General features: G+C 48.2%; 1 protein-coding gene across 2 annotated transcripts in view; it reads left to right on the top strand.

Moving 5' to 3' along the window:
- The window catches only part of EXOC4 (exocyst complex component 4), a 326179-nt gene that overhangs the window by 221459 nt on the left and 79522 nt on the right, over nt 1-25198 (top strand). For both annotated transcript variants that reach the window (XM_064421658.1, XM_064421659.1), the window contains exon 11: nt 18856-19075. In XM_064421658.1, coding sequence (XP_064277728.1) covers nt 18856-19075 — 220 coding nt within the window. The remainder of the gene's footprint in view (nt 1-18855; nt 19076-25198) is intronic.

Raw genomic sequence — 25198 nt, 5'->3', positions numbered from 1 at the left:
TGAGAGTTTTTCAGGTGTTATTTCATTGGGGCTGAGTGCTGCATGCTGATTTTAAAGGGGGAAAAAAAAATCCAAGGAGAACAAAGCTCTTGGATTCCTCTTCCCGCTCTCCTCTGTCTGAGGAATGTGGCAGAGGTTGGGATTCCATCTGTGTTCAGCTGCCTCCACTAAATTCTGTAATTAAATGACATCACAGAGGTTTAAATCCATCAGCTGAAGGCTGGAAAATCCCATTAAAATAAAGGAATTTGAAAAACACCGAATTCCATGGGAAGAGACTCCTTCCACCATCCCAGGCTGCTCCAAGCCCCGTCCAACCTGGAACACTTCCAGCTAAAATCAATATATTCTGAAAATGTATTTCTTTACAAGAAAAAGAATCAGCATGATCATAAATTTGGCTGAATAATAAATTATTCACAGCATTCAAGCACTATTAGTTAGAGGAAAAAGATGAAATATGCAGAGGACTAAAATGATTCACACAGGGCTGGATGAGTTAGGACAAGTATTAGGATTCCTGGTGCAGTTTTTACAGTGCAGGTCAATAAAAATTCATGGAAAAAATCCAAACTAAAGCTGCTGCAACATCCATCATATCTGTGAAGCTGCACTGCTACATTGTACACATATTTTTTCCCCCTCTTTTTGGTAATTGAAAAGAATTGGGAGTTGTAAGGAGAGAGTGTAAGGAAACGGAGCACAATTTACAGTGCAGGTGGCCACAAAGGCAGGGTTTCTATCAGAAAATCCTGTATTTTCTCAGATTGCTGCTGAATGTCTTGGTGCTTCCCAGGATTTATTCCCACCTCTTCCAGCTTCCCAGGCTCAGAGCTCTTCATGTCCTGAAGGAATATAAACATAAACACAAACATGAGGCTTTATTTGCAGGGAGGCTGCTGAATTCAGAGTGCAGGGATTCCCACCCTCGGTGCTGTAAAATCCTTGTAACCCAATGAATGTGGGGCTTTGCCATCCCTCTGGAAAAGCACGAGCTCTGACTGACCCTGTGGGATCCTAACTGGATTAGGAACTGTCTTTGATTGACAGCGAAGAGTTAATTAGGCTAACGACTTCCTGGCGCTGTGCCTCTGGAGTGTCCCTCTGGAAAATCCTCAAGTTCTGAGTGTGACCCCCCTATACCATCGTGGAAGGGAGCTGCCATCCCATCCCATCCCATCCCATCCCATCCCATCCCATCCCATCCCATCCCATCCCATCCCATCCCATCCCACAGATCCCATCCCATCCCATCCCACAGATCCCATGCCATCCATCCATCCTATCCCATCCCATCCCATCCCATCCCATCCCATCCCATCCCATCCCATCCCACCCCATCCTATCCCATGGATCCCATGGATCCCATGGATCCCATCCCATCCCATCCCATCCCATCCCATCCCATCCCATCCCACAGATCCCATCCTATCCCATAGATGCCATTCCACAGATCCCATCCTATCCCATAGATGCCATCCCATCCCATCCCATCCCATCCCATCCCATCCCATCCCATCCCATCCCATCCCATCCCATCCCATCCCACAGATCCCATCCCATCCCACAGATCCCATGCCATCCATCCATCCTATCCCATCCCATCCCATCCCACCCCATCCTATCCCATGGATCCCATGGATCCCATCCCATCCCATCCCATCCCATCCCATCCCATCCCATCCCATCCCATCCCACAGATCCCATCCTATCCCATAGATGCCATTCCACAGATCCCATCCTATCCCATAGATGCCATCCCACAGATCCCATCCTATCCCATAGATGCCATCCCATCCCACCTCATCCCATCCCACCCCATCTCATTTCACCCCATCCCACCCCACCCCATCCCATCCCATCCCACAGATCCCATCCCATCCCATGGATCCTATGGATCCCATCCCATCCCACACATCTCATCCCATCCCATCCCGTCCCACAGATCCCATCCCATCCCAGCAGGAGTGGTGCTGCCTGCCAGGGCAGGGTGTGGATGAAATCCTGCTAAATCAGCCCATCTGTTCCTTTCCTTAATTAGTGTCAATCCTGTCAGGAATGGGAGATTCCCCATCCTTTTTTATTATGGTCACCTTTCACTGGAGGGTTCCTTTTCCAGTGTGTAACGAAGGGAGAGCTTCCAGCACATTCCAGGGGCTCCAGGAGAGCTGCAGAGGGACTGGGGACAAGGGACAGGAGCCAGGGAATGGCTGCCAGTGCCAGAGGGCAGCCATGGATGGGATCTTGGCCATGAGGAATTGCTGGCTGGGCTGGAATTGCCAGAGCAGCTGGGGCTGCCCCTGATCCCTGCAGTGCCCAAGGAAGGGTTGGAGCAGCCTGGGACAGGGGAGGTGTCCCTGGAATGAGCTTTGAGGTCCCTTCCCACCCAAACTGCTCTGGGATTCTGGGATTTGGGACACTCAGAATCCATCTCCAGGGATTTTTATGGAAAATGGGGATGGAAAAGAGAGGAAAAGGGAAGGGAGACCTTTCATGGTTTCCTGAGATTCCCAGTGAAGCCCCTGGGTCCATGAATGTCCTGGAGAGGAGATGGATCCAATGTCAGGCTGGGAGAGCTGGGAATGTTCCCTGGAGAAGGGAAGGATCCAGGGAGAGCTTCCAGCACATTGCAGGGGCTCCAGGAGAGCTGCAGAGGGACTGGGGACAAGGGACAGGAGCCAGGGAATGGCTGCCAGTGCCAGAGGGCAGCCATGGATGGGATCTTGGCCATGAGGAATTGCTGGCTGGGCTGGAATTGCCAGAGCAGCTGGGGCTGCCCCTGATCCCTGCCGTGCCCAAGGCCAGGCTGGACACTGGGGCTGGAGCAGGGACAGTGGGAGGTGTCCCTGCCATGGCAGGGTGGAATGGGATGATTTTCCAGATCCCTTCCACCCCAAACCATTCCATGGAGAGTTCCCAGTTACAGGGAAGTGCTGTCCACGTGACCTTAATGTGGGGAAGGATGGGACCTGTCCCTTTCCAAGCACAGATTTGTGGCAGGGAGAGGATGAGGACAATGGCAGGGTCACCACTTTGTGCCTCTTGTTATGGGATGGGAATTCTCTGCCACCTCCCAAATACCTGAGCAGCCTCTTCCAGCTGGATTTGAGAGGAATATTCCTGGTCAGTACCCTGCACTCGGGTCTGCTCTGTGTCTGGGTGTAAAGATAATTTATTGTCACACCAAAACACCACCCTTTGATCTGACAGTCTGTAATTAAGAGCCAGAGTGTGCCTTACTCTGTCCTTCCAGCCCCATTTTCCACAATTCCCTGTCGAAAGAACCAAATCTGCTCCTCGTGCCAGCTGTGCACTGTAATTATGGGATAATCAACCTGACACACACATGAACATCCAGTGACATTTCCCAGGGGCAGGAAATCGTTTTCCCACTGGCAGTAACAGGCCTGGATGTGTTTGTGCTCTTGTTTGCAGCAGCTTTATTAGGTAATGAATTAAGTGTGATTTGTAGGGATCACTCTGTGGGCAGGAGCCAAGTGTCTGGGCAGGAGACAGCAGCTGTCAGGAATTCCTCATTCCAGGTTTGAGGATCAGGAGTTGGGGGGAAAAAAAAAAGTCAGCCACAAATGGGAATTAATGAAATTAGTTTGATTTGGAATAATGGAACTCTTGCTGTTGAGGCCATTGGAGCAAATGCCTTTGCTCTTTGGAGAAGAGGAATGGGATCCTTAATGAAGGCACAGCATCCAATTTGTCCAAATTTGCTGCCTCCAGTAGCACAGGGCTGCTGCAAATCCCTGCTCCTCATTAGCCTGGCCCAGACCCTGCATGCCAAACGAGGTGGATGATCCAAGGCAATCCCAGATCCCAGTTTCTCATCTCTTGTTTCCTCTGGAAGCTGATTCTGCTTTCCCCAAACACATCCTGCAAACAGCCCTCCTTGTGCAAGGAGCCCACTGAGCCTCCTCTGCACCCTCCAGGGGAGCAACAAAATCCTGCTGGTGTTTCCTTGCCATAAATTCCTCCATGTGGGAAACATCCACTCGTATTTTTGAGCATTTTGAGCCAGAGCCGCCAACTCTGGCTCTGTGGCCAAGGTGGGAATTTATGAATGAGGAGAGCCTGGAGCACAGCTGGGTCTTTGATCACTGGTTGCTGCCTTCCTAAATGGCAATATTGGTGTGTCCCCACTGAGCTCAGCTTTTCAGCCAATTAACTAATGAAAGTGATTAGCTTGGAGCTGTGAGTAGGTTAAAGTCACCTGGCTGGGTTTGTGATCTCGACCTCGAAAGTGCAGAATTGTTACCCTGGCAGCTCTTTATAAACAGGACCTTCACGTTCCTGTGCAAACACCTGGAACTGAGCACCACAGAGTGGTTTAGGTTGGAAGGGACCTTAAAATTCATCCCAAAGCCACCTCCTGCAGGGGCAGGGACACCTTCCAGTGTGCCAGGGTGCTCCAAGCCCCATCCAGCCTGGCCTTGGGCACTGCCAGGGATCCAGGGATGGCCACAGCTGCTCTGGAAAATCTGATTTTTTCTCCTCTGTGGTGTTGTGTGCCCAGGGTTGGTGAGAAAGGAAAGTCCTTGTGCTCCCATGGATCCATTGGGATGTGTGATTCCTTACCCGGGTGTCCTGGAGGGATTTGGGTTGTCCGCACTCTTCTGTCATCATTCCCATGGGATTGAGTGTGGCTGAAACCAAACTCTTGTGCCCAGGTGGGCAAGAGGCCAGTGACCCCTGGGCTGTGCCAGCCCCAGTGTGGGCACAGCCTCAGGGCAGGGACTGTCCCCTGAGGGACACCCTGGAATCTGGGGACAGCTCCAGTAGGAGAGTCCTGGAGGGGCTGGAGAGTGGGGAGAGAGCTGGGAAGGGTCTGGAGAAGCAGGAAAAGCTGAGGGAGCTGGGAAGGGTCTGGAGAAGCAGGAGGGGCTGAGGGAGCTGGGCAGGGGCTGGAGAAGCAGGAGGGGCTGAGGGAGCTGGGCAGGGTCTGGAGAAGCAGGAGGGGCTGAGGGAGCTGGGAAGGGGCTGGAGAAGCAGGAGGGGCTGAGGGAGCTGGGAAGGGGCTGGAGAAGCAGGAGGGGCTGAGGGAGCTGGGAAGGGGCTGGAGAAGCAGGAGGGGCTGAGGGAGCTGGGCAGGGTCTGGAGAAGCAGGAAAGGCTGAGGGAGCTGGGAAGGGGCTGGAGAAGCAGGAAGGGCTGAGGGAGCTGGGAAGGGTCTGGAGAAGCAGGAAAGGCTGAGGGAGCTGGGAAGGGTCTGGAGAAGCAGGAAGGGCTGAGGGAGCTGGGAAGGGTCTGGAGAAGCAGGAAAAGCTGAGGGAGCTGGGAAGGGGCTGGAGAAGCAGGAAGGGCTGAGGGAGCTGGGAAGGGTCTGGAGAAGCAGGAAAGGCTGAGGGAGCTGGGAAGGGTCTGGAGAAGCAGGAAGGGCTGAGGGAGCTGGGAAGGGTCTGGAGAAGCAGGAAAAGCTGAGGGAGCTGGGAAGGGTCTGGAGAAGCAGGAGGGGCTGAGGGAGCTGGGAAGGGGCTGGAGAAGCAGGAGGGGCTGAGGGAGCTGGGCAGGGGCTGAGCCTGGAGCAAAGGAGGCTCAGGGGCCCTGGTGGCTCTGCACAAGTCCCTGGCAGGAGGGGACAGCCGGGGGGGTCGGGCTGTGCTCCAGGGAACAGGGACAGGAGAGAGGGAACGGCCTCAGGCTGGGCCGGGGCAGCTCAGGGGGGATTTTAGGGATAATTCCTTCATGGAAAGGGCTGTAAAGCATTGGAATGGGCTGCCCAGGGCAGGGCTGGAGTCCCCAGCCCTGGAGGGATTTAAAGCTCTGTGGATGTGGCACTTGGGGACAGGCTCAGTGGGGCCTTGGCAGGGCTGGGAATGGTTGGACTCAATGATCTCAGAGGACTTTTCCAACCTGAATGATTCTGTGACTGTCCCATCCAGATTCTCAATTCAGGCAATAAGATATGGAAATTTTTTGGGATCTGTGTTCTTCTACTCCATTCCATGTGTTTCAGGGTCATACCAACAGCTTTGGGTACATGACTAAAATGTGAAAAATAGGGTTACTTGATGAAAGAATGAACTTGGTGTTGACTGGGATAGAGGGAATTCATGCTCTGCCAGAGATTTCTGAAGTGGTGGTGTCTTATTTCCAGCTGTTAAATGAAACAGTCTGGGAATTCCACAGGCTTGCCCATAAAATTCTGTTTCTCCAAATTCTTCCGTGGAGAAGTTCATGGAGTTCAGCTGCCATGGAAGTTCATGGGATGTTCAACTGGCCCTCCTGGCCTTTTCTCCATGTGGGATGGTGGAAAATCCAGCTGCTGTGAGAGGACACTCAGAATCACTGCTCACACTGCCCTGGTGGTGCCACAGGCTGTGGTGTCCCCAGCAGGACATCTCACCTGTCCCACGTGCTCCTGGAGCTCCACCACGGCACTCCAGCACTGTCTCCAGGTGGGCTCTGGAGTTAGGACCTTAATTTGGATTTTCCCTCGCCCTGGTGTGTTTTTAGGGTTTAACTGGGGAGGCAGTGGGATGCTAATGAGGGATTGTGCCACCTTCCCACTGATTTATGGGAATGTCAGCACGAGGCAGACAGGACCCATTGGAGTCACAGTGATGGGGCTCTTTGCTGTCTGATGCTGCAGCAAATCTCCTCTGATCCTGGCTCACAGAATGTGCCACACCAAATCCAGGGCCTTTAAAACCTCTGGCTGGTCCCAGCTGTTCTTCCAAAGCCATCCCTGCGTTCCCATTCCAAATCAGAATAAAAGAATGGGATAACCCCCAGTTTGCCCATTTGGAAAGCTGTCACTACAGCTCCTCTATTAACAGAGCCATTGGAAAGATTTATCCTCAGCATATGTTGCTTTTTAAAAGGGGCCAGATTGAGAGCTGGGGGGGTTGGAGCATAAAGGACGAGCCGCCAGATCCTATTGAAGGAAAAAAAAAAATAATGGGAATAACAAGTTAATTTTTACAGAGCTGTTGTGCTCGGGAGAAAATGTGAAGTTGTGGGGGGTGTCATTAGATTCCAGTGGTGGTCAACAAACTGAATGTAACGGGACATTAAAGGAAATGGGATTTAATAATAGTGAAGTTCATGTTTCACTTGGCTAATAGGGTGACATTATATGGTGGCTCTGTTAACATAATTATTGCTGTGGTACCCCAGTGTTTTACACACATTTAATGCTGCCTCACAGTGTTTCTGCGTGATGGGCAGGAATTCCTGCGGAATTGTCAGGATTGTTTAAAATTACAGTGGTTTTAAAGCAGGGCTGGGGGAATTTTCTACCAAGTAGTGGAGAAATGGTGTTGCCTGTTGTGGGGAAGAAAGCCTTGATTTTGTTTTTATAGAACTTTAAAAAAGGAGAAATGGTGGAATCCTCCGGGTTTGGCTTCATGCCTGGGTTCACATGAAAGAAGGAACCACAGACCTTTAGAGAGGGATTGATGGAGTACTTGGGGCATTTATCTTCTGTAGGATTGGATTTAAATTACAAATGGATCAAGGGAGAGTGATTTAGTCCAGAGTGATTTTGGGTTATCATCTCCATCTCGGAGCAATCTTGTCACTTGCAGGCAGCTTGGCTCCACCTCAGTCTGGTTTTGGGCTGGAAATTTAGGGATTCAAGGATGGGAGAGGAGAAATTTGGTACAGAGAAGCAAAGAGGTGGCTGGAACAGGAGCTGGGTTTGCTCAGTTCTGTATAAAATGAAGATATATCAAGTATTAATTTATTTTATTGGTGACAAAGGATGAAATAGGAGCTCATCAAAGCTGGATTTGAGGCTGAAGGTGAAGCCTGGTGCTGGGCTGGGCTGGATATCCCAGCTCTGCTCCCCACTCCCTGGAAAAGCAATGTTTTACATTTCCTTATTCCCTGGATGTGCACAGTTGGGTTTTTTGGTAATAATCCCATCCTCCCCCTGCAGTTTGGAGCATCTCTGGCTTTGCAAACATTCATTTATGGGGAAAATCAGGCTCTGAACAGTCCCAAAAAGGTCCTCCATAAACGAGGAAGAGACAAAACCATTCTCTCACAGGTTTCCTGCTTCCAGGTTCACCTTGTAAAGAACCTGCAGCTTTTTTGGGGGGATGAAAAGCAGCTTTGTGGCACAGAGGGAGTAAAGCTGCCCCCGTTTGTTCTCCAGGTGAGGCCTCATGGTGTCCTCAGGAGTCTGTAGGGGGTGAGCAGGGTCAAAGCCTCTCCAAAGGCTCCACGTGGGTTGGTGTCTTGGTTTGGAAAGCCAGGTGTCTGCTGAGGAAGGCAGGAGCCTCCACAGAAATGGAAAATGCAAACCCCCTCCCTCTGAATTATTATAATTTTGAAATTAAGGGGCTCTCAGGCAAAGATATGGGAGTAGGAATAACAGTTCTTTATTGGGAAAATTAAAAATACAAATTCAATAGTACAAAAAAGAGAACAAAGCACAGCCAGAGTGAGAGCAGGAGCTGAGCCCTGTGGGTCAGGGGGTGGCACAGTCCCATCCCATGGGGGCTCAGCCCTCCTGCAGTGCCAGCTGTGCTTCTGCTGGAGCAGGGATCCTGCACAAGGCTGCAGTTTTCCTCTGCAGCTCCAGGGCTGCTGGAGATGGGCCTGCTCTTCCTCTGGGAATGCAGGGCAGGAGAAAGCTGCTCCTCTGGGAATGCAGTGGGCAAAGGCTGCTGTGCTGTTCCAGGCTCAGATTGGATCCAGGCAGGAATGCTTGGCTCCTGCCCTGGGCGGAGCATCTCCCCATGGGATGCTGGAATTGGATCAGCCCTGCAGGGACACTCAGTGGCCATGGAGAGCAGAGATCTGCTGGTGGGAGGATTGGCTGTGGGAGAGATAAAGAAAACTGCCCCATGGACAGAGAGAACTGCCCCAGCTCTGACAGATGGGGACAGAACACACACATTCCCATTTCCATCCTGGGACATGGGGCTGGTGGGGCTGTTCCACACTGGGCATTTCACCCCAGACACCCAGAGCTCTGCTGGAGGGTGCCAACATCACCCCCTGTGCTGTCCCTGCTCGCCAGGGACAGGGGTTTGGCTCACAGAGCCTTTAGGGTCCAAACAAAGCTGGAGTTTTATCAGGTTTGATCTAAAACCTCTGCAAAGATGTGGGGCCATCTGCTGTAGGGGGGTGAAAGCCAGCACCAGTCCCAGGATGGTTTGGGATGGAGGGACCTGAAAGCTCATCCTGAGTGCCACCCCTGCCATGGCAAGGACACCTCCCACTGTCCCAGGCTGCTCCAGCCTGGCCTTGGATATTCCAGGGATCCAGGGGCAGCCCCAGCTGCTCTGGGAATTCCGTCCCAGCCCCTCCCCACCCTCCCAGCCAGGAATTCCTTCCCAATCTCCCATTTTCTGTCAGCTCCAACCCATTAAGGAATTCCTGAAGTAAAGCAGCCCCATTCCCTTGTCCCACACAATATTTTCCCAGTGTTTTTTCCCATTGCCCAGTGGTGCTGATACCCTTCACAGCCTTCCAACTCCCACTTTTACCATTCTGCTCCTTTTGGAGCTCATTTTCTCCAAATTCCTGCTCCTCATTCACATTTCCCCCCACTTTGGGAAAATCCCACCTGAGGTTTGGCAAACCATGGAACTGCTGCTGGTTCCTGAATTTCCCTCCAGCCCTCACAAGAGGTGAGAGGATGGAGAGCAGGAGAGCTGAACATCCATCCAGCCACGCCTGGGTGGGGTCTTGGGATATTTGGGAATGATGAGGGGGGAATCTGAGCTGCAGGGCACGAGGTGAACATCCCTCCACATCATAAATTCCCAGATCTGATTAATTCTGCCTCTACCTCTCCTGGCCCCAAATACAAGCCAACATTCCCCTCTGGAGACATCAGAAGAAATTGCACCTTGAGAGAGTCCCGTTACATCAGAAATTTGTGTCCTTCAGGTGGCAGCTGAGCATTAAAGAAACAATATTTTTAGCAGCAGTTGAGAGGTAAATTTTAATTTATTTTTTTTTTTTTTTTACCCAGAGCGTTTGTGGGTGTTTGCAGGGCCTCAGAGACAGTGAAACACTGATTTTTCTGTCACACCTGCAGGGGAAGGAGGAGGCATTTCTTACCTCAATCTCATGGCTGAGCAACCACAACACAGAAATCGATTCTTTAAATCTTGTATTTTTTTAGCTGCTGTTAAAAAAAGAGAAGTCCTGAGCTCTTTCATCTTCCAGCACTAAAGCTCTCAGCTCTGTGGGGACACAGAACCTTTTTACAGTGACCAAAAGAATTATCTGGAGTAGCTGAGCCTTTTCATGGTTTGGGAATTTGTGTTTGTACAGGGGAAGGGCTGAATTTGGTTATTATTATCCAAAATAACCCATCAAACTCAGCTTGGGGTTATGGGAACAACTCTGCCAGGCGCTTGGAATTAATTATTAATTAATAATTTACAGAAAAACCCCCCAAATGTCGTGTTTGCTGTTAGCAGCAGTCATTCCTCTGGTTGTCACCTTCCTGGATGTTTTCTAGGCTATTTAATATTTTTAAATAGCAGAAATTTCCTGGTTTTTGTCTGGTATTTGGTGGGTTTTGCTAATATTTAAAACACACTTAAAGCAGCAAAAACTCCTTTGAGTCTCCCAGAGCTGTGTACACTTCTTTTAATAATTTTAACTTCTTTTAATAATTTTAAAATTTAATAATGTAACTTTTTTTTAATAATTTTAATCATGTTTTAGGGTCACCTAGAAAGGATCTTGAACCTTTTTTCCTCTCTTTGGGGTGACTTTGTACAGAACCAGCTCCATTACCTGGCATGGCCACAATGTTTATCAGCAAGGTGTGAAACACCAGTCCTGGGGTGGCTGATCATGGACCAAAATAATTCCCTGCAGGGAAGTTTTTAGGCAAAACACTGCGATTTTTGTTACTTTAGGATCTGATTGATCGGTCTTCAGTGGCAATGATCCATGGTCCATGGGCTGACGTGGATTATTTGAATTTAATTGCTTTTATTGTGTTCCGAGCTTGTGTGATGATCAGGATCCTTTGTTCCGGAAGCTTCTCCAGGCCTCACTTTGCCCTTCCAGGGCCTGCAGGGGCTCCAGGAGAGCTGCAGAGGGACTGGGGACAAGGGACAGGAGCCAGGGAATGGCTGCCAGTGCCAGAGGGCAGCCATGGATGGGATCTTGGCCATGAGGAATTGCTGGCTGGGCTGGAATTGCCAGAGCAGCTGGGGCTGCCCCTGATCCCTGCAGTGCCCAAGGAAGGGTTGGAGCAGCCTGGGACAGGGGAGGTGTCCCTGGAATGAGCTCTGAGGTCCCTTCCCAGCCAAACTGCTCTGGGATTCTGGGATTTGGGACACTCAGAATCCATCCCCAGGGATTTTTATGGAAAATGGGGATGGAAAAGTGAGGAAAAGGGAAAGGAGACCCTTCATGGTTTCCTGAGATTCCCAGTGAAGGCCCTGGGTCCATGAATGTCCTGGAGAGGAGATGGATCCAATGTCAGGCTGGGAGAGCTGGGAATGTTCCCTGGAGAAGGGAAGGCTCCAGGGAGAGCTTCCAGCACATTGCAGGGGCTCCAGGAGAGCTGCAGAGGGACTGGGGACAAGGGACAGGAGCCAGGGAATGGCTGCCAGTGCCAGAGGGCAGCCATGGATGGGATCTTGGCCATGAGGAATTGCTGGCTGGGCTGGAATTGCCAGAGCAGCTGGGGCTGCCCCTGCATCCCTGCAGTGTCCCAGGCCAGGCTGGACATTTTGGGACACTGGGAGGTGTCCCTGCCATGGCAGGGGTGGAGTGAGAATCTTCCAGGTCCTTTCCAACCCAATTGTTTCCATGATTCCATGACCCTCTCCCAAAATTCCCACTGCTGAGGTGAGGTGGATCCTGAGTGTGTCATGGACAGTGTGGGATCTTCCAGGTTCCTCTCTTGGTTTCATGTCCTCAAACCTTCCAGAACTCACAATCCTGGGTATTTTATCCCTAATTTTCCTGAATCTGGAAAACCGTTTTGGATTTTTCCATTCTGTCAGCGACTGGGATCCAGCTCAAGGGATTTCTGATGTTTCTGTAGCATTTCCTTCTCTGTGGAAGCTCCCCAAAAGGTTCATCCCAGGTGCTCGGATGTTTCATGACTAAGAGAACAATTCAGGATCACACAGAAATGAAATGTAAATTTGGGCAGAACGTCAGAAAAAAAATTGTCTTAATAAGGCTCTGGAATATTTGATATTTTTTCCTGTCATTCATTTGTTCGAGGAGAGGATTTCAGATATTATTAGCATCATCATTAAGGCGAGGAGTCGTTGATGCTCTGCGCTTCCAGTGCCTTCTGTTCCTCTTAATGAATTTTCAGAAGACATCTGAGAACAAGGAGGCAGAAGAAAGCTTTGGAATTGTAGGTTTCTAAATCAATCCATGCAGCTTTTTCAGGTTTTATGCTTTTTATCCCACACTTTCAGCTTAGGTAAGACAGAGCTCACAGCCAATTAAGTTGTGAGTTAGAATGAATTAAATTTCCTGAAATGAGGCGCTTTTTTTTTTCTTTTTTAATCCAAATGACTGTCATTTACCAAAAGCTACTTCATTTCCCTGAAAGTGCTTTTCTGTCTAAGGGGAATGCTTAATTGCAGCCACAAATCACCTCAAATGCTTTTATAGGAGGATAAAACAAGTTGAAAATTGTGCATCATTTTAAAAATGCAGGTTCTGAATTCAGGATAAGGTGCAAATTTCTATTCTATTTTTTTTTCCCCTTGGCTGCTCTGTTGAGGAACTCCATCCTCACTGTGACATCTCCTGCAAGTGTCCTTCAGAGCAGGGACATCCCTATGAGCCCTTTTTTTAGGATTTCAGGCAATTCCCAGGAATATCTACAGAGACCATGATCCGAAATTTGGTGACACCACTCAATCTGAATTTTTTATTCAGACAAAGCATTTTGGACATTTATATACAAAGCAGTATTTTGAAGGTGGGACACAATTGATGGTTCTGAAATCAGCCTGGGAGAGCTGGGAATGTTCCCCTGGAGAAGGGAAGGATCCAGGGAGAGCTTCCAGCACATTCCAGGGGCTCCAGGAGAGCTGCAGAGGGACTGGGGACAAGGGACAGGAGCCAGGGAATGGCTGCCAGTGCCAGAGGGCAGCCATGGATGGGATCTTGGCCATGAGGAATTGCTGGCTGGGCTGGAATTGCCAGAGCAGCTGGGGCTGCCCCTGATCCCTGCAGTGCCCAAGGCCAGGCTGGATGGGGTTTGGAGCACCCTGGGATCGTGGAATTTGTCCCTGCTCATGGCAAGGGGTGGAATAAAATCCTTGAGGTCTCTTCCACCCCAAACCATTCTGGGATAAATAATTAAAAATCAATTATTTTATATTCTGGGATATCTGTGGGTCAAAGTGCCTTTTTTTGACATCTGAAAGTTCCACGGCTGGCTTGGATGAATAACACAACGTTTTTGGAGAGGACTTTTAGGATGTATTTTTTCCCTGCTGTTAAACGCTTTCTTGTTCTTGATAGAGACTGAATTCTGTTGGAATGAGGCAGCCAGCAGCATTTGAAATTGAAATAAATAAATAGCATCGTGTGAGGCTGCGTCTGCCAGGCAGAAAATAGGGAATATCTGTTGGCTCCTTAATGCCACCCAACATTTCCCATTCCAAACACTCATTTTCAGTTTCTCGTACTTTGGCTGATCTTTTATTGCCAACTGGGGCTGGTTTTTTTTAGAGAAATACATCTGAGATACTTGGTTTTTTCTGAGAAGGAGGAGAAATTCTGGTTGAATTCTGCTGAGTTTTCTTTTGGCTGGGAATTTCTATCTCCACATTTCCCAGCAAGAGGAATTGTTGGATAAAGGGTGTGGAAAATAACCCCAAATTTGGCTTATTTGGACCCCTTGAAAGAAGTGTCAGGCTCACAGTTCTTCTTCATGGCAGCCAAAATTCCCAATGGACACAATTCCAGCCTAAATTCCCAATGGACACAATTCCAGCTGAAATTCCCAATGGACACAATTGCAGCCGAAATTCCCAATGGATACAATTGCAGCCTAAATTCCCAATGGACACAATTCCAGCTGAAATTCCCAATGGACACGATTCCAGCCAAAATTCCCAATGGACACAATTCCAGGGGAAATTCCCAATGGACACAATTCCAGCCAAAATTCCCAATGGACAGAATTCCAGCTGAAATTCCCAATGGAATGGACACAATTCCAGCCAAAATCCCCAATGGACACAATTCCAGCCGAAATTCTCAATGGACACAATTGCAGCCAAAATTCCCAATGGACACAATTGCAGCCAAAATCCCCAATGGACAAAATTCCACCCGAAATTCCCAATGGACACAATTCCAGCTGAAATTCCCAATGGACACAATTGCAGCCAAAATTCCCAATGGACACAATTGCAGCCAAAATCCCCAATGGACACAATTCCAGCTGAAATTCCCGATGGACACAATTCCAGACAAAATTCCCAATGGACACAATTCCAACCAGAGCTCAGCAAGGCCAGCCAAAGGCAAGGGCTGGTTCCTGAGCTGGCAGCTCTCTCCCCTTGTGGTGTTTTTTGGGCTCCCAAATCTGCTGGGCTCCTGGTGGACAAACACAGGGCGACCAAGTGGGATTGGGAACCATGGAAAATAAGAGGGTTTTTTAAATTATAGCTGTTTTTACTTTAGCTGCTGCTGGCTCTAAATTTTTTGTTCTTTCTGTTTCTAAAGCCTGCTTTCCCAGCTTTCTAAAATTCTTCTTACCTTTTCTAATTCCCACAAACTGATGGTGAAATTCCCACAAACAGCAGGGACGTGATGGGATGAGAAGGCAGGAAGAGGGAAGCTGGGAAGCAGAGAGCCCTGTGGGACTTTGTGGCAGAAGAGTCACTCTTGGTGTCACATTTATTCAGTGACAGTTAGACTTTGCATCCCTAATTCATGGAATCCTGGAATGGTTTGGGTTGGAAAGGACCTTAAAGATCATCCAGTTCCAACCTCAACACCTCCCACTGTCCCAGGGTGCTCCAAGCCCCATCCAACCTGGCCTTGGACACTTCCAGGGATCCAGGGGCAACTCTTCCTTCTCTGAAATACAAAAAAAAAAAAATTTAAAAAAAATCATATTTTCCATTTTTACTCTGTTCTTAGAGGAATTCTGAGTAATCATCCCAATCCAGGACGTGAAGGGTGCACCAGTGCTGCTTTCAGTGTCCCAGAAGGATTCCTGGTCAAGTCTCACCTACACCCAGAACTTTGTGACTCTGCTTGAGCCCCTGGTCCTGTGCCCAGCGGGATTTTGGAGGCTGAAGCTCCAGAATGGCTGCCTGGGTGCAGAGCAGTGTGGGACTCACTCTGCCTGCTGGAAATTTGGAGAGGTCATCTCTGAACCACAGCAGACCCCAGCAAACAGGATCCCAGTTGTCCCCTGAGGCTGTAAAAAGGAACTTGTCCCACTGAATTATCAAATCCAGGAACTCCTGGGCTGTTCCCTGCTGGAAGCCACACTCTGACATCCGTAGTTCTAATTTTCCTTTACCTTTTCTTTGCTCCCATTTCCCTCAGCAGAGATCTTTGGGATTAAATGAAGACTTCACTGGTTTCCATTCCCATAATAATTTCATCAAACTATCCTTGAGCATCCCAACTGAAGGTCTCCCATCCCTATCCTCCAGTTTTCCACGCCCTGCAAGGCTTCATTCTTAATAACTCCCTGCTGCTGTCTGTGGAAACCCAGCACATCCCTCTGGGTGCCCTGGAGGGCTCAAAATCCTGGCAGGGGCTCAGAGACCCTGGCAGGAAGCCAAAGACACCTGGGAATTCCATCTCAACCCACGGAGCAAATTACCAACTCTATATGAAGAATTAAAGGTCACAAAAGTTTAGACAGCACAATAGTAGTAGTTATAGGGTGAAAAGAGAAATTTTGATCATTTTTACTATAGGGGTCTAGGAGACAAGATGGAGGGATCTGGACGTTGTCCTGTTCTTCTTCCTTCTTCTTCCCAGCCTCCATCTTCTGGGTGATGGTGGCACTCTGGGATTGGTTTAGGGTACAAAGTCACTGTCTGACACGGATGATGGGTATTGGAAAATAACTGTAAATATTGAATATGTAGTTTGTAGTATAAAAGACAACACCAGCCCTGTGGGAGGGCAGTGTGCCTCAGGCCGACCTGCAGAACAGACCTCGGCAGGCCAGACAGAAAATGTTTGAGATAAGAAATAATAAACAACCTTGAGAACGACAGCCAAAGACTTCTGACTCCTTCTCGGACAGCTGGGCTGGAGAAAAGAGACTTTAAATACAACTCAGGGTCTTCTTGACCAGAGGAGATCCGAGACTGTCCAGTTGAAATCTGCTTCCTAAGCTCCTGATCATTTGTTCTTTATCACAAGTGGTGCTGAGCACTCACAAATCCCCTCTCACTCTGTGCTGTCTGGCAGCTCCCTCATAATCCATGATTATTTTATGGTTCCTCTCAAGGAAAACAGGGATATGGTTTGATCCTGACCAGCATTAGGTGAACTCTTGTCCTGTCCGTGCCAAGACGTTAAAACTTAAAAGGACACACCAAGGAGAAGTTGTCTGGAGATGAAGGCACAGATCTCCAGGAAGGATCTGGAATGGTGATTAATGCCAGGCACTGGGAAGCAAAAATTCTTGGTGACAGCATTTTCCAGCACTGACATTTAGTCTGAGACACTTGGGAACACCATCAGGATGTTGCGGGATGAGGAGATGCCACTCCTGCTGTGGGTCAGCACATCTGAGCTCTGGTGGTCTGCATGTAGTCATTCTTCCTCTAAAAAGCTTATTTTACTTGGTTTAGCCATTTTTTTAAAGCATTTTCTGGATTTTAAAAGTGTTTAAAAGTTGTTCCTGTCACTGCTGGATGATGCTTATTCCCAGTATGAGCTAATGATCTTCTCCTTCCCACCTGAGTGGGGTTTAACAGTAAAATTCACATTTTGGGGGAGTTTTGTGCTCTGTAAATAAATTTATAAAGGAAGAGTGAGGGATTTACTGACAGCCATGGAAGGACACAGCAAATGAGTTCAACCCAGTCCCACCAGCCCAGGCAATGTCCCCTTAAGGACATGAGTGGTGTCACTCGGAGCTGATGACATCAGCTCCGATATTTCTGGGATCAGATCCGTGGAGTCTCTGCTCTTTTCCCAGAAAACTCCACTGTTTTCCAAAGCTGATTCCCATTCTCACCCTGTGAAATCCAGGGAATCAAGCTGCCTGCCTCTGTGATTCCCCTCCTGCAGCATCTCTCCCCTTGGAGAGTTCCAAAGGGATCCCCCCACGGAAGCTGCATTGTCCAAAGGTGTCACTCCAGACCCCTGGAGTCAACAGGGAGAGGATTTAGGGAGAAAAGAGCTCAGATTGGAAAGAAATCATCCATGGAATTGGCTCCTCAGTCAGTGCTGGGAAGGGAAGCACCTCCTTTGGAGTGAGGAACGTAGAGCAGAAAATTATGGATAATTAAGCAGATCTCATTGAAGGGTTTGGGAATAAGGTCAGTGGTAGGGAATAAAATCATGGAATCCTTGAGGCTGGAAAGGAGCTCTAAGATCATCAAATCCAACCAAACCACGTTCACCAGGTTCATGGTTTTGTTCACCACCAAACCAGGCCCTAAGTGCCACATCCCTGTTTTTTGTCAGGGATGGTGACTCCACACTTCCCTGCTCCGCTTCCTCACTTCTCACTGCAAAAATTATTCCAAATATCCAACCTAGACCTTCCTCAGCACAACCCAGGACAGCATATCTCAGTCCATGATGGCTCCTGATACTCAATCCCTAATTGTTTTGAAAGGAACACCAATTCCACTGCCTCAGATGTAGTTAAAGACATGACGAGGTAATTTCTGGAATAAACTCCTCCGTGGTTACCAGATGGCAGCACAGAAATAAAGAGATTTTGCAGGAGATGGCAAACATTTGGTGCTAAAATATTCCCAGAGTCATCCTGCTGCTCTGTGTGCTCAGGATGGGATCCTGGGATGGAACAATAAAGGGTGATAAAAATACACCATAACACAGGCATCCATAATGCAGGAGGATAATGGCATCATGCATAGATATTGCTTTTATTTAATGGGTTTTTTTAGGATTTTGGGCTGGAATATTCTGTTGTTCAGTTTAGAGGTGGGGGAACCCACCTGTGGGAATCAAGTGACCAAGCCCAGAAGGAAGCTTGGCTTTTTAAAGGGATTTGTGGCATCTTAAGCTTTTTTAATGTTGATTTTATTTTTATAAGGACATCTTCCCAGCACGTCCCAAATGGAAAAGCCAAATTTTTTAATAAGGATATCTTCCTAGCATGTCCCACATGGAAAAGCCAAAATTTTATAAGGATATCTTCCCAGCATGTCCCAAATGGAAAAGCCAAATTTTTCTGTGAGGATATCTTGCTAGCACGTCCCACATGGAAAAGCCAATTTTTTTTATAAGGACATATTCCCAGCATGTCCCACATGGAAAAGCCAAATTTTTTATAAGGATATCTTCCCAGCATGTCCCACATGGAAAAGCCAAATTTTTCTATGAGAATATCTTCCCAGCATGCCGCACATGGAAAAGCCAAATTTTTCTATGAGGACATCTTCCCAGCATGTCCCACATGGAAAAGCCAAATTTTTGTGGCACAAACAGGAATTGTGCCTGGCATGTGGATTTTCTCTCATTTTATCTGTCCTTCTCCAGCAATTTAGTCTTTATCTCACCAATTGTTTGTATTTTATCTTTTTTTTTTTTTTTTTCTAAAACTACCTTGTGGACCTTTTCTCCTCTTCATTCCTCAAGCTGGGACAGTCCATGGTCATTCCCACACTGCTTGGCTCTGAAATGTTGGAGTGGCAGAGGCAACGCCAACAAATCTAAATCATCTCCACGATTTAATTACAATTTTCTTTCTCTTTCTGTGCTCCAGGTTCATCCAGGAGATCGAGTTGGCCATGGAGCTGGGCCCAGCCAAGCAGTGCCCTCTGAGGGAGTTCCTCACCATGTACATCAAGAACATCTTCCTCAACCAGGTCCTGGCCGAGATCAACAAGGAGATCGAGGGCGTCACCAAGGCCTCGGATCCCCTCAAGATCCTGGCCAACGCTGACACCATGAAGATCCTGGGAGTGCAGAGGCCTCTGCTGCAGGTAGGAGCTGAGGGAGCCCTCAGGACAGGCCTGTTGTCAGCCATGACCTGGTTGTGCATCCTATGAGGAAAAAATGTGGAGCTGCTGGAGCAGGTCCGTGGAGCTGCTCTGAGGGCTGGAGTGAGCATGGGAGAGCTGGGAATGTTCACCTGGAGAGGAACAGGATCCAGGGAGAGCTTCCAGCACATTCCAGGGGCTCCAGGAGAGCTGCAGAGGGACTGGGGACAAGGGACAGGAGCCAGGGAATGGCTGCCAGTGCCAGAGGGCAGCCATGGATGGGATCTTGGCCATGAGGAATTGCTGGCTGGGCTGGAATTGCCAGAGCAGCTGGGGCTGCCCCTGATCCCTGCAGTGCCCAAGGAAGGGTTGGAGCAGCCTGGGACAGGGGAGGTGTCCCTGGAATGAGCTCTGAGGTCCCTTCCCAGCCAAACTGCTCTGGGATTCTGGGATTTGGGACACTCAGAATCCATCCCGAGGCATTTTTATGGAAAATGGGGATGGAAAAGAGAGGAAAAGGGAAGGGAGACCCTTCATGGTTTCCTGAGATTCCCAGTGAAGCCCCTGGGTCCATGAATGTCCTGGAGAGGAGATGGATCCAATGTCAGGCTGGGAGAGCTGGGAATGTTCCCTGGAGAAGGGAAGGCTCCAGGGAGAGCTTCCAGCACATTCCAGGGGCTCCAGGAGAGCTGCAGAGGGACTGGGGACAAGGGACAGGAGCCAGGGAATGGCTGCCAGTGCCAGAGGGCAGCCATGGATGGGATCTTGGCAATGAGGAATATTTTCATGTCTCATTTTTCGTGTCTCATTTTTTGTGTCTCCTTGGGAAGTTCTGGGAACACCTGCCAGTCCCAGAGCTGTGCCACCAGGCTGCACAGACATTCCAAGCTCCCAGGAGGAGCAGGGATGGGATCTGATCCTCCCAGGCACGTTGGTGATTGATGTGGAGCCCCACGGCTCCCTCCGTCAGGAAAAGCTGTGAGGGATTTGGGTTGCAGAAGGAACATTTGTAGGACAGGTCTCCTTTGAAACACCTCTTCTGAGCTCCAGTGTGGAGCAGTGATAACAGCAGCAAGTTGTCACCCCAGCTCCTTGGGGAACAGGAATCCCACCCCAAAATTCCATATTTCATGAGTAGTCTGGGACTGCAAGGAATGAACTGACTCTGGCTGTTGGTCATGTCGAGCTCTTTTAATCCTTTGAAGTTATTCCCTCTTTTCTGGGAAATCCTCTCATCAGGGATGGGTGATGCTGGCAGGGTCCTGAGGAAGCAGCACCTTTATCCCAAGGTTTGTGGCCATTTTCCATCCCAGTTTACAGCTGTAAAACACAGGGATATTTTAATACCATAACTGTATTATTGTTACCATTTCCAGAATTTTTGATGGATTAATGGTCACTAACTGTGCCTGTCTGGGTGCAGCAGGGCTGGGATGGTCCTTCCAGAGCCAAAATAAAATCAAATTCCAGAAGTCCCTGGAGGGGGGAACAGCTTCTTTAGAAAGAGGCCAAAATTCTTTTTACAGGAGCTGAAATGATGTTTTGGTGCTGCACAGAATCCCTGGATTGTTTCCTTCCCAAGCTTTACCAGCCTTAATATGGATAAAGTATTTTTTGTGGCTCATGGCTTCATTTCACATGAAAATGTGTGCTATAATATCAATATATTTCCTCAAAGTTCATTCAGGGTTGAAGACTCAAGAGTGGCTGGGAATTTTCTCGTCCCGTTCCTACAGTTTGTTTCTCTTGATGGATGGAAATTATTTTGAACTGGAATTATTCTTGGTCAAACTGTCTGTGGTCAGGAGGTCTCCTTGTTCCCGACATCACAGAAGGGTAATTCTCTGAACAGAGAAGAAAAATTGCTGCCTCTTTGAACCAACTCATCCAAATAGCTCCCTAAAATAATCCTATTGATTTTCCATTAAAGGGAGGGGGGGAAAAAGGCTATTTCTGCATGACAGTGCTGGAGCCTCATCTTTGCTCCATCACCTCGTGGATGTGATGGAAATGCAGTGAATGAAGCTCTCCCCCAGCTTTTCCCTGTTCCTGGTTTAGCCATCCCACTTTTTGCCATCCCAAAGATCTCTCTGAAGCCTCTCCAGCTGGGATTGGAGCAGCACTGGGGAATTTATCAGCCCCCACGGATAAAGCTGCTTTGGGATCACTGTCAGCACATGTTTGAGCTGAATTAGATCAGAGATAAAAGATTTTCAAGCATTGTGTCCTCACAGATGAATCACCCACTCCTGTAAAGATTATCCTTAAAAAAAAAAAAATTGTCCTCTCTAAATATTCCATTTTACTGCCTTGTTTTCCATTCTTCCCTCCTCAGATGTAAAACACTTGAAACCCTTTTCCTTTGAATCACCGTGAAACTCATTCGTCTCAAAATTATTCGGCATTAAATTTCAGGCTGTAATTGTTTAAATCGATCCTAAATTAGGCTACAAGTGCCTGGACAGCTTCTTGCAGCCTGTTCTTGTAGGGTTCTCAACGAGGTGATAAATCTTCCCACCCAGGTGGTCACTGGCCATAAAAACCCGTTGCTCCATCTCCAAAAAAATGCAAATCGCTTCCCTCTGGAGCAGCAGAGTGGGATTTTTCCTTTCCTTCAACGCCTCTGTTGTTTCTTATCTCAGCACAGTGTGGATGATGCACCTGATACTTTTTTGGCCAAACTCCAGCAGCTGAAAATCCCCCCAAAAAATTTAAAAACTCCTTAAAAAGTCGGGGCGTGCAGCTGTTTTGGAGGATAACGACTTTCTGGAGCTAATTACCACAGCACCCCTTCCATGCATGGAGTCACTCACTCGTGGCTTTCCAAGGAGACATCCCTGAGAGCTTCTGGAATGTTTTCTTCCCATCAAAATGAGTGGTTATTAAGGAGAAGGATGGTCCCAGCTAGCAGCTTTTGATGTCTCACCAATGCTGATGGGCTCCACGCTTTGATGGAGGCTGGGTGTTATTATTTATTATTGTAAACAAATTAATTGTCTTTCCAGGCTGGCTCCCTGCCAGCAGCATCCATTAAGGAGCAGGCAATGGCTGATCCATGGGGGTTTTTCCCATTCAAGGATAATTTTAAAGCAATTTTAATGTTCTGAGCCTCATATTTCAGGGGTTTTTTGGGTTTTTTTTGCAGTGGCGTGGTGTTACAACCAAGATGTTTTCAGCTCTTGTTTATGAGTTTCATGTCAAGAGGGTAAAACCCACCGACTGCAGAATTTGTGCTAAATCTCCTTTTCTAGCTTAAAACGAGAGACAAAATTATCTCGTGGTGGGAGTCTGACTCTCCCTGTTGCTTCCAATATTTCCTCAGATCATTTCTCCTCTGGGGTGGGGAGCACTGAGTGCAGTTCCTGCCTTTTGTGGAAGCTTTCAGAAGGCTCCCGTGTAAGTCAGCTGCAGTTCTCCACCGAGGAGCTCTGAGCTGCACAAACCCAATTGCTCGAGGCAGAGTGTCAGGGTTTTAATTGATTTTAAAAACTCAACTTCCACTGGCATGTTCAGTGCATCCCAGGGCAGGGGAGTTGCGTGCGGACATTTTCCCCCGGCAGGCAGAATCATTTTAGAATTATTTTAGAATTATTTTTGTCCTCCTCAGATCTGCAGAAGCGGAGTCACGCTTCACAACCCATCCCACAGATGTGAGGCACGTCTGACCTGAAGGGATCAGCCCCGTGTTTGAGGCCTCTGGATCCCCTTAATCCCTGAAATCACCGGATGCCTCTTCCTTGTCATGTGTGGGACTTGGTCAGGAACTGGATAACCCTCGTTTGCTCAGTGATGAATCATTAAACTGAGGCATATTTTGGCTTTAAAAGGACTTTAAAGGGTTGGAGGGGACCTTTAAAGGCCTTTCAGTCCAGCCCTGCTGCCATGAGCAAGGACATCTTCCACGTGAAAAATTCCAGCCACTAGTTTTTAACATTTTAAAAGTTTAATAGTATTAAAATTATTATAAAAATAGTAATATAATTAGGGAAATAAAAATTTGTACAGTTTGGAAGAGGACAATACGAGACAATAAAAACAAAGAGTTAAGGACACTCCAGGTACCTCTTTCTGGGCAAAATAAGCCCGGAAAAAGGACACACATTTACAGAGGATTAACCCTTAAAAGCAACAGCCTGTTGCATATTCATACAGCTCATCCATGATGCATAAATTCCATTCAAACACAGGATTCTGTCTGATCATTCTCAACTTCTTCCTCTTCAGGGCTGAGCCAGGCAGGAAGAAGTTAATTTATTCTGATAATGGAGAAATAAATTCTCTTTCTCTGAAAGATTTAGGTGTCCTGTGGCTGCTGTCCCAGTGCAAGTCCTCTCTTTAAAAAAAAGTATCCATAGTTTCTATTTTAACATTATGTTATAACCTAAAACTATATTTAACACACTACTTAAGAAAATTAATACAGGATAATTTTCTAACACAACACAAATAATATTAATTTGAATATTTACGAAAAATCAATCAAAAAATAAAAAATAAAAAATAAAAATCAAACTCATTTTTCACATTCCACTATCCCAGATTGCTCCAAGCCCCATCCAGCCTGGCCTGGAGCATCTCCACTGAGATTTGGGTGATAAACGTTTATCCTGGTCCTCTCTGAGGCCACCAATGTGTTTTGTTCACCTCAGCATGGCTCTGCCACGTTCTCCCCTGGCACAGGGTGCCCAGAGCAGCTCTGGCTGTCCCTGGATCCTTGGAAGTGTCCTTGGACAGGGCTTGGAGCACCCTGGGATGGTGGAAGGTGTCCCCACCTTGCAGGGGGTGGGATGGGGTGGGCTTTGAAGTCTCTTCCAACCCAAACCATCCTGGGGGTCCCTGAAGGAACTTCACCCTCACTCCGGCAGTGCCAGCTCACCAAGTACTCCCAGACCCATAAATTCCTTGCCTTTCCATTCCTTGCCATTTATTTTAATTTCCCCCCCCCCGCACTCAGTTTTTCCTCAGAAGTTGGGAGTAAACCACACGTATCTGCCCCCAGGCCCTGATTGATTATTTTAATTAGCCAGAGAGCCCTGCCAGGCTCCCCCAGCAGCAGCACTGCTCTCATAAATCCTCATTTTGCCTCACAGGGCTGGTGTCAGCCCCAGCCCCTGTCACCTCCCTGGCCAGAGCAGAAGCCTTTTAGCCTGGCCACCCTCCTGCTTGTCTAAAGCTCCAGCTGCACATTCCTCGTTTGCAAACTCATTAAGAATCCCTGGCAGCAGAGCAGGGCCCCGGGATGCTGAGGCAGAGCAGCTTCTCCTCACTGCTGAAAATCCAGCGTGAAGCCACAGATCCAAGTGCCACAGGAGTGACACTCACACAGTTTTCTGCTTTTCCTCCAGCTCCTTTTTTCCCCCAAGATTTCTGCAATTTTAAACCGGCGCTTTGCCTTCTCTGGGATTGTTTTGGTGATGGATGAGCTGGAATTCCAGGAGGAAAGTGGAAAGGCAAAGTCGGATAAATTTCATTTAAATGAAGCTGTGTTGCTCCATCACCAGCATTCCTCCAGGAATGTCTTCCATGGAATCCCAGGATGGTTTGTGTCAGAAGGGACCTTAAAGCCACCCCTGCCATGGACTGGGACACCTCCCACCATCCCAGGCTGCTCCAAGCCCTGGCCTTGGACACTTCCAGGCCTGGGACATCAAAACCTTCCACAAACTTCTCCGGGGAACCTGGCTCTTCCATAACCCTCTTTTCCCTAGGAAAGTTTAATATTTGCTCCAAAACATTTGCTCCAAATATTTGTTCCTAAACACACCACTGGTTAAATGTGGGGTTTTGGTTGGGCTGGGCTCTCAGCACCCATCAGCTGCAGTTTGGGTAACCCTCTCACATCACAGATATTTTTCCCTTCCCTCTCCTTGTTCTACTCCATAAATCCCAAATCCAGCCTGGAACGTTCTCCCATGAAACACTTGATGGATGGCTCCAGGAGAAGAAACTCCCCTGTGTTCCTGCCAGGCTCCTCCAAAATCCCATTTTTTTTCTTCCCTCGCGTTTTGAAGCCTGGGCCCATTTCATTGAGGAAGAATAACTCTCATTCCCGGGTTTTGAAATGTTTTCCTAATCACAAGTGCTGCATGAGAAGAGCCATCACATTTTGAATAATTGATGGCTACT

Source organism: Passer domesticus, chromosome 5 (assembly GCF_036417665.1).
Source record: "Passer domesticus isolate bPasDom1 chromosome 5, bPasDom1.hap1, whole genome shotgun sequence".
In the NCBI taxonomy this organism is placed as follows: domain Eukaryota; kingdom Metazoa; phylum Chordata; class Aves; order Passeriformes; family Passeridae; genus Passer; species Passer domesticus.
The sequence above is the reverse complement of the archived record's forward strand: the minus strand, read 5'-3'. Positions and strand labels throughout refer to the sequence as shown.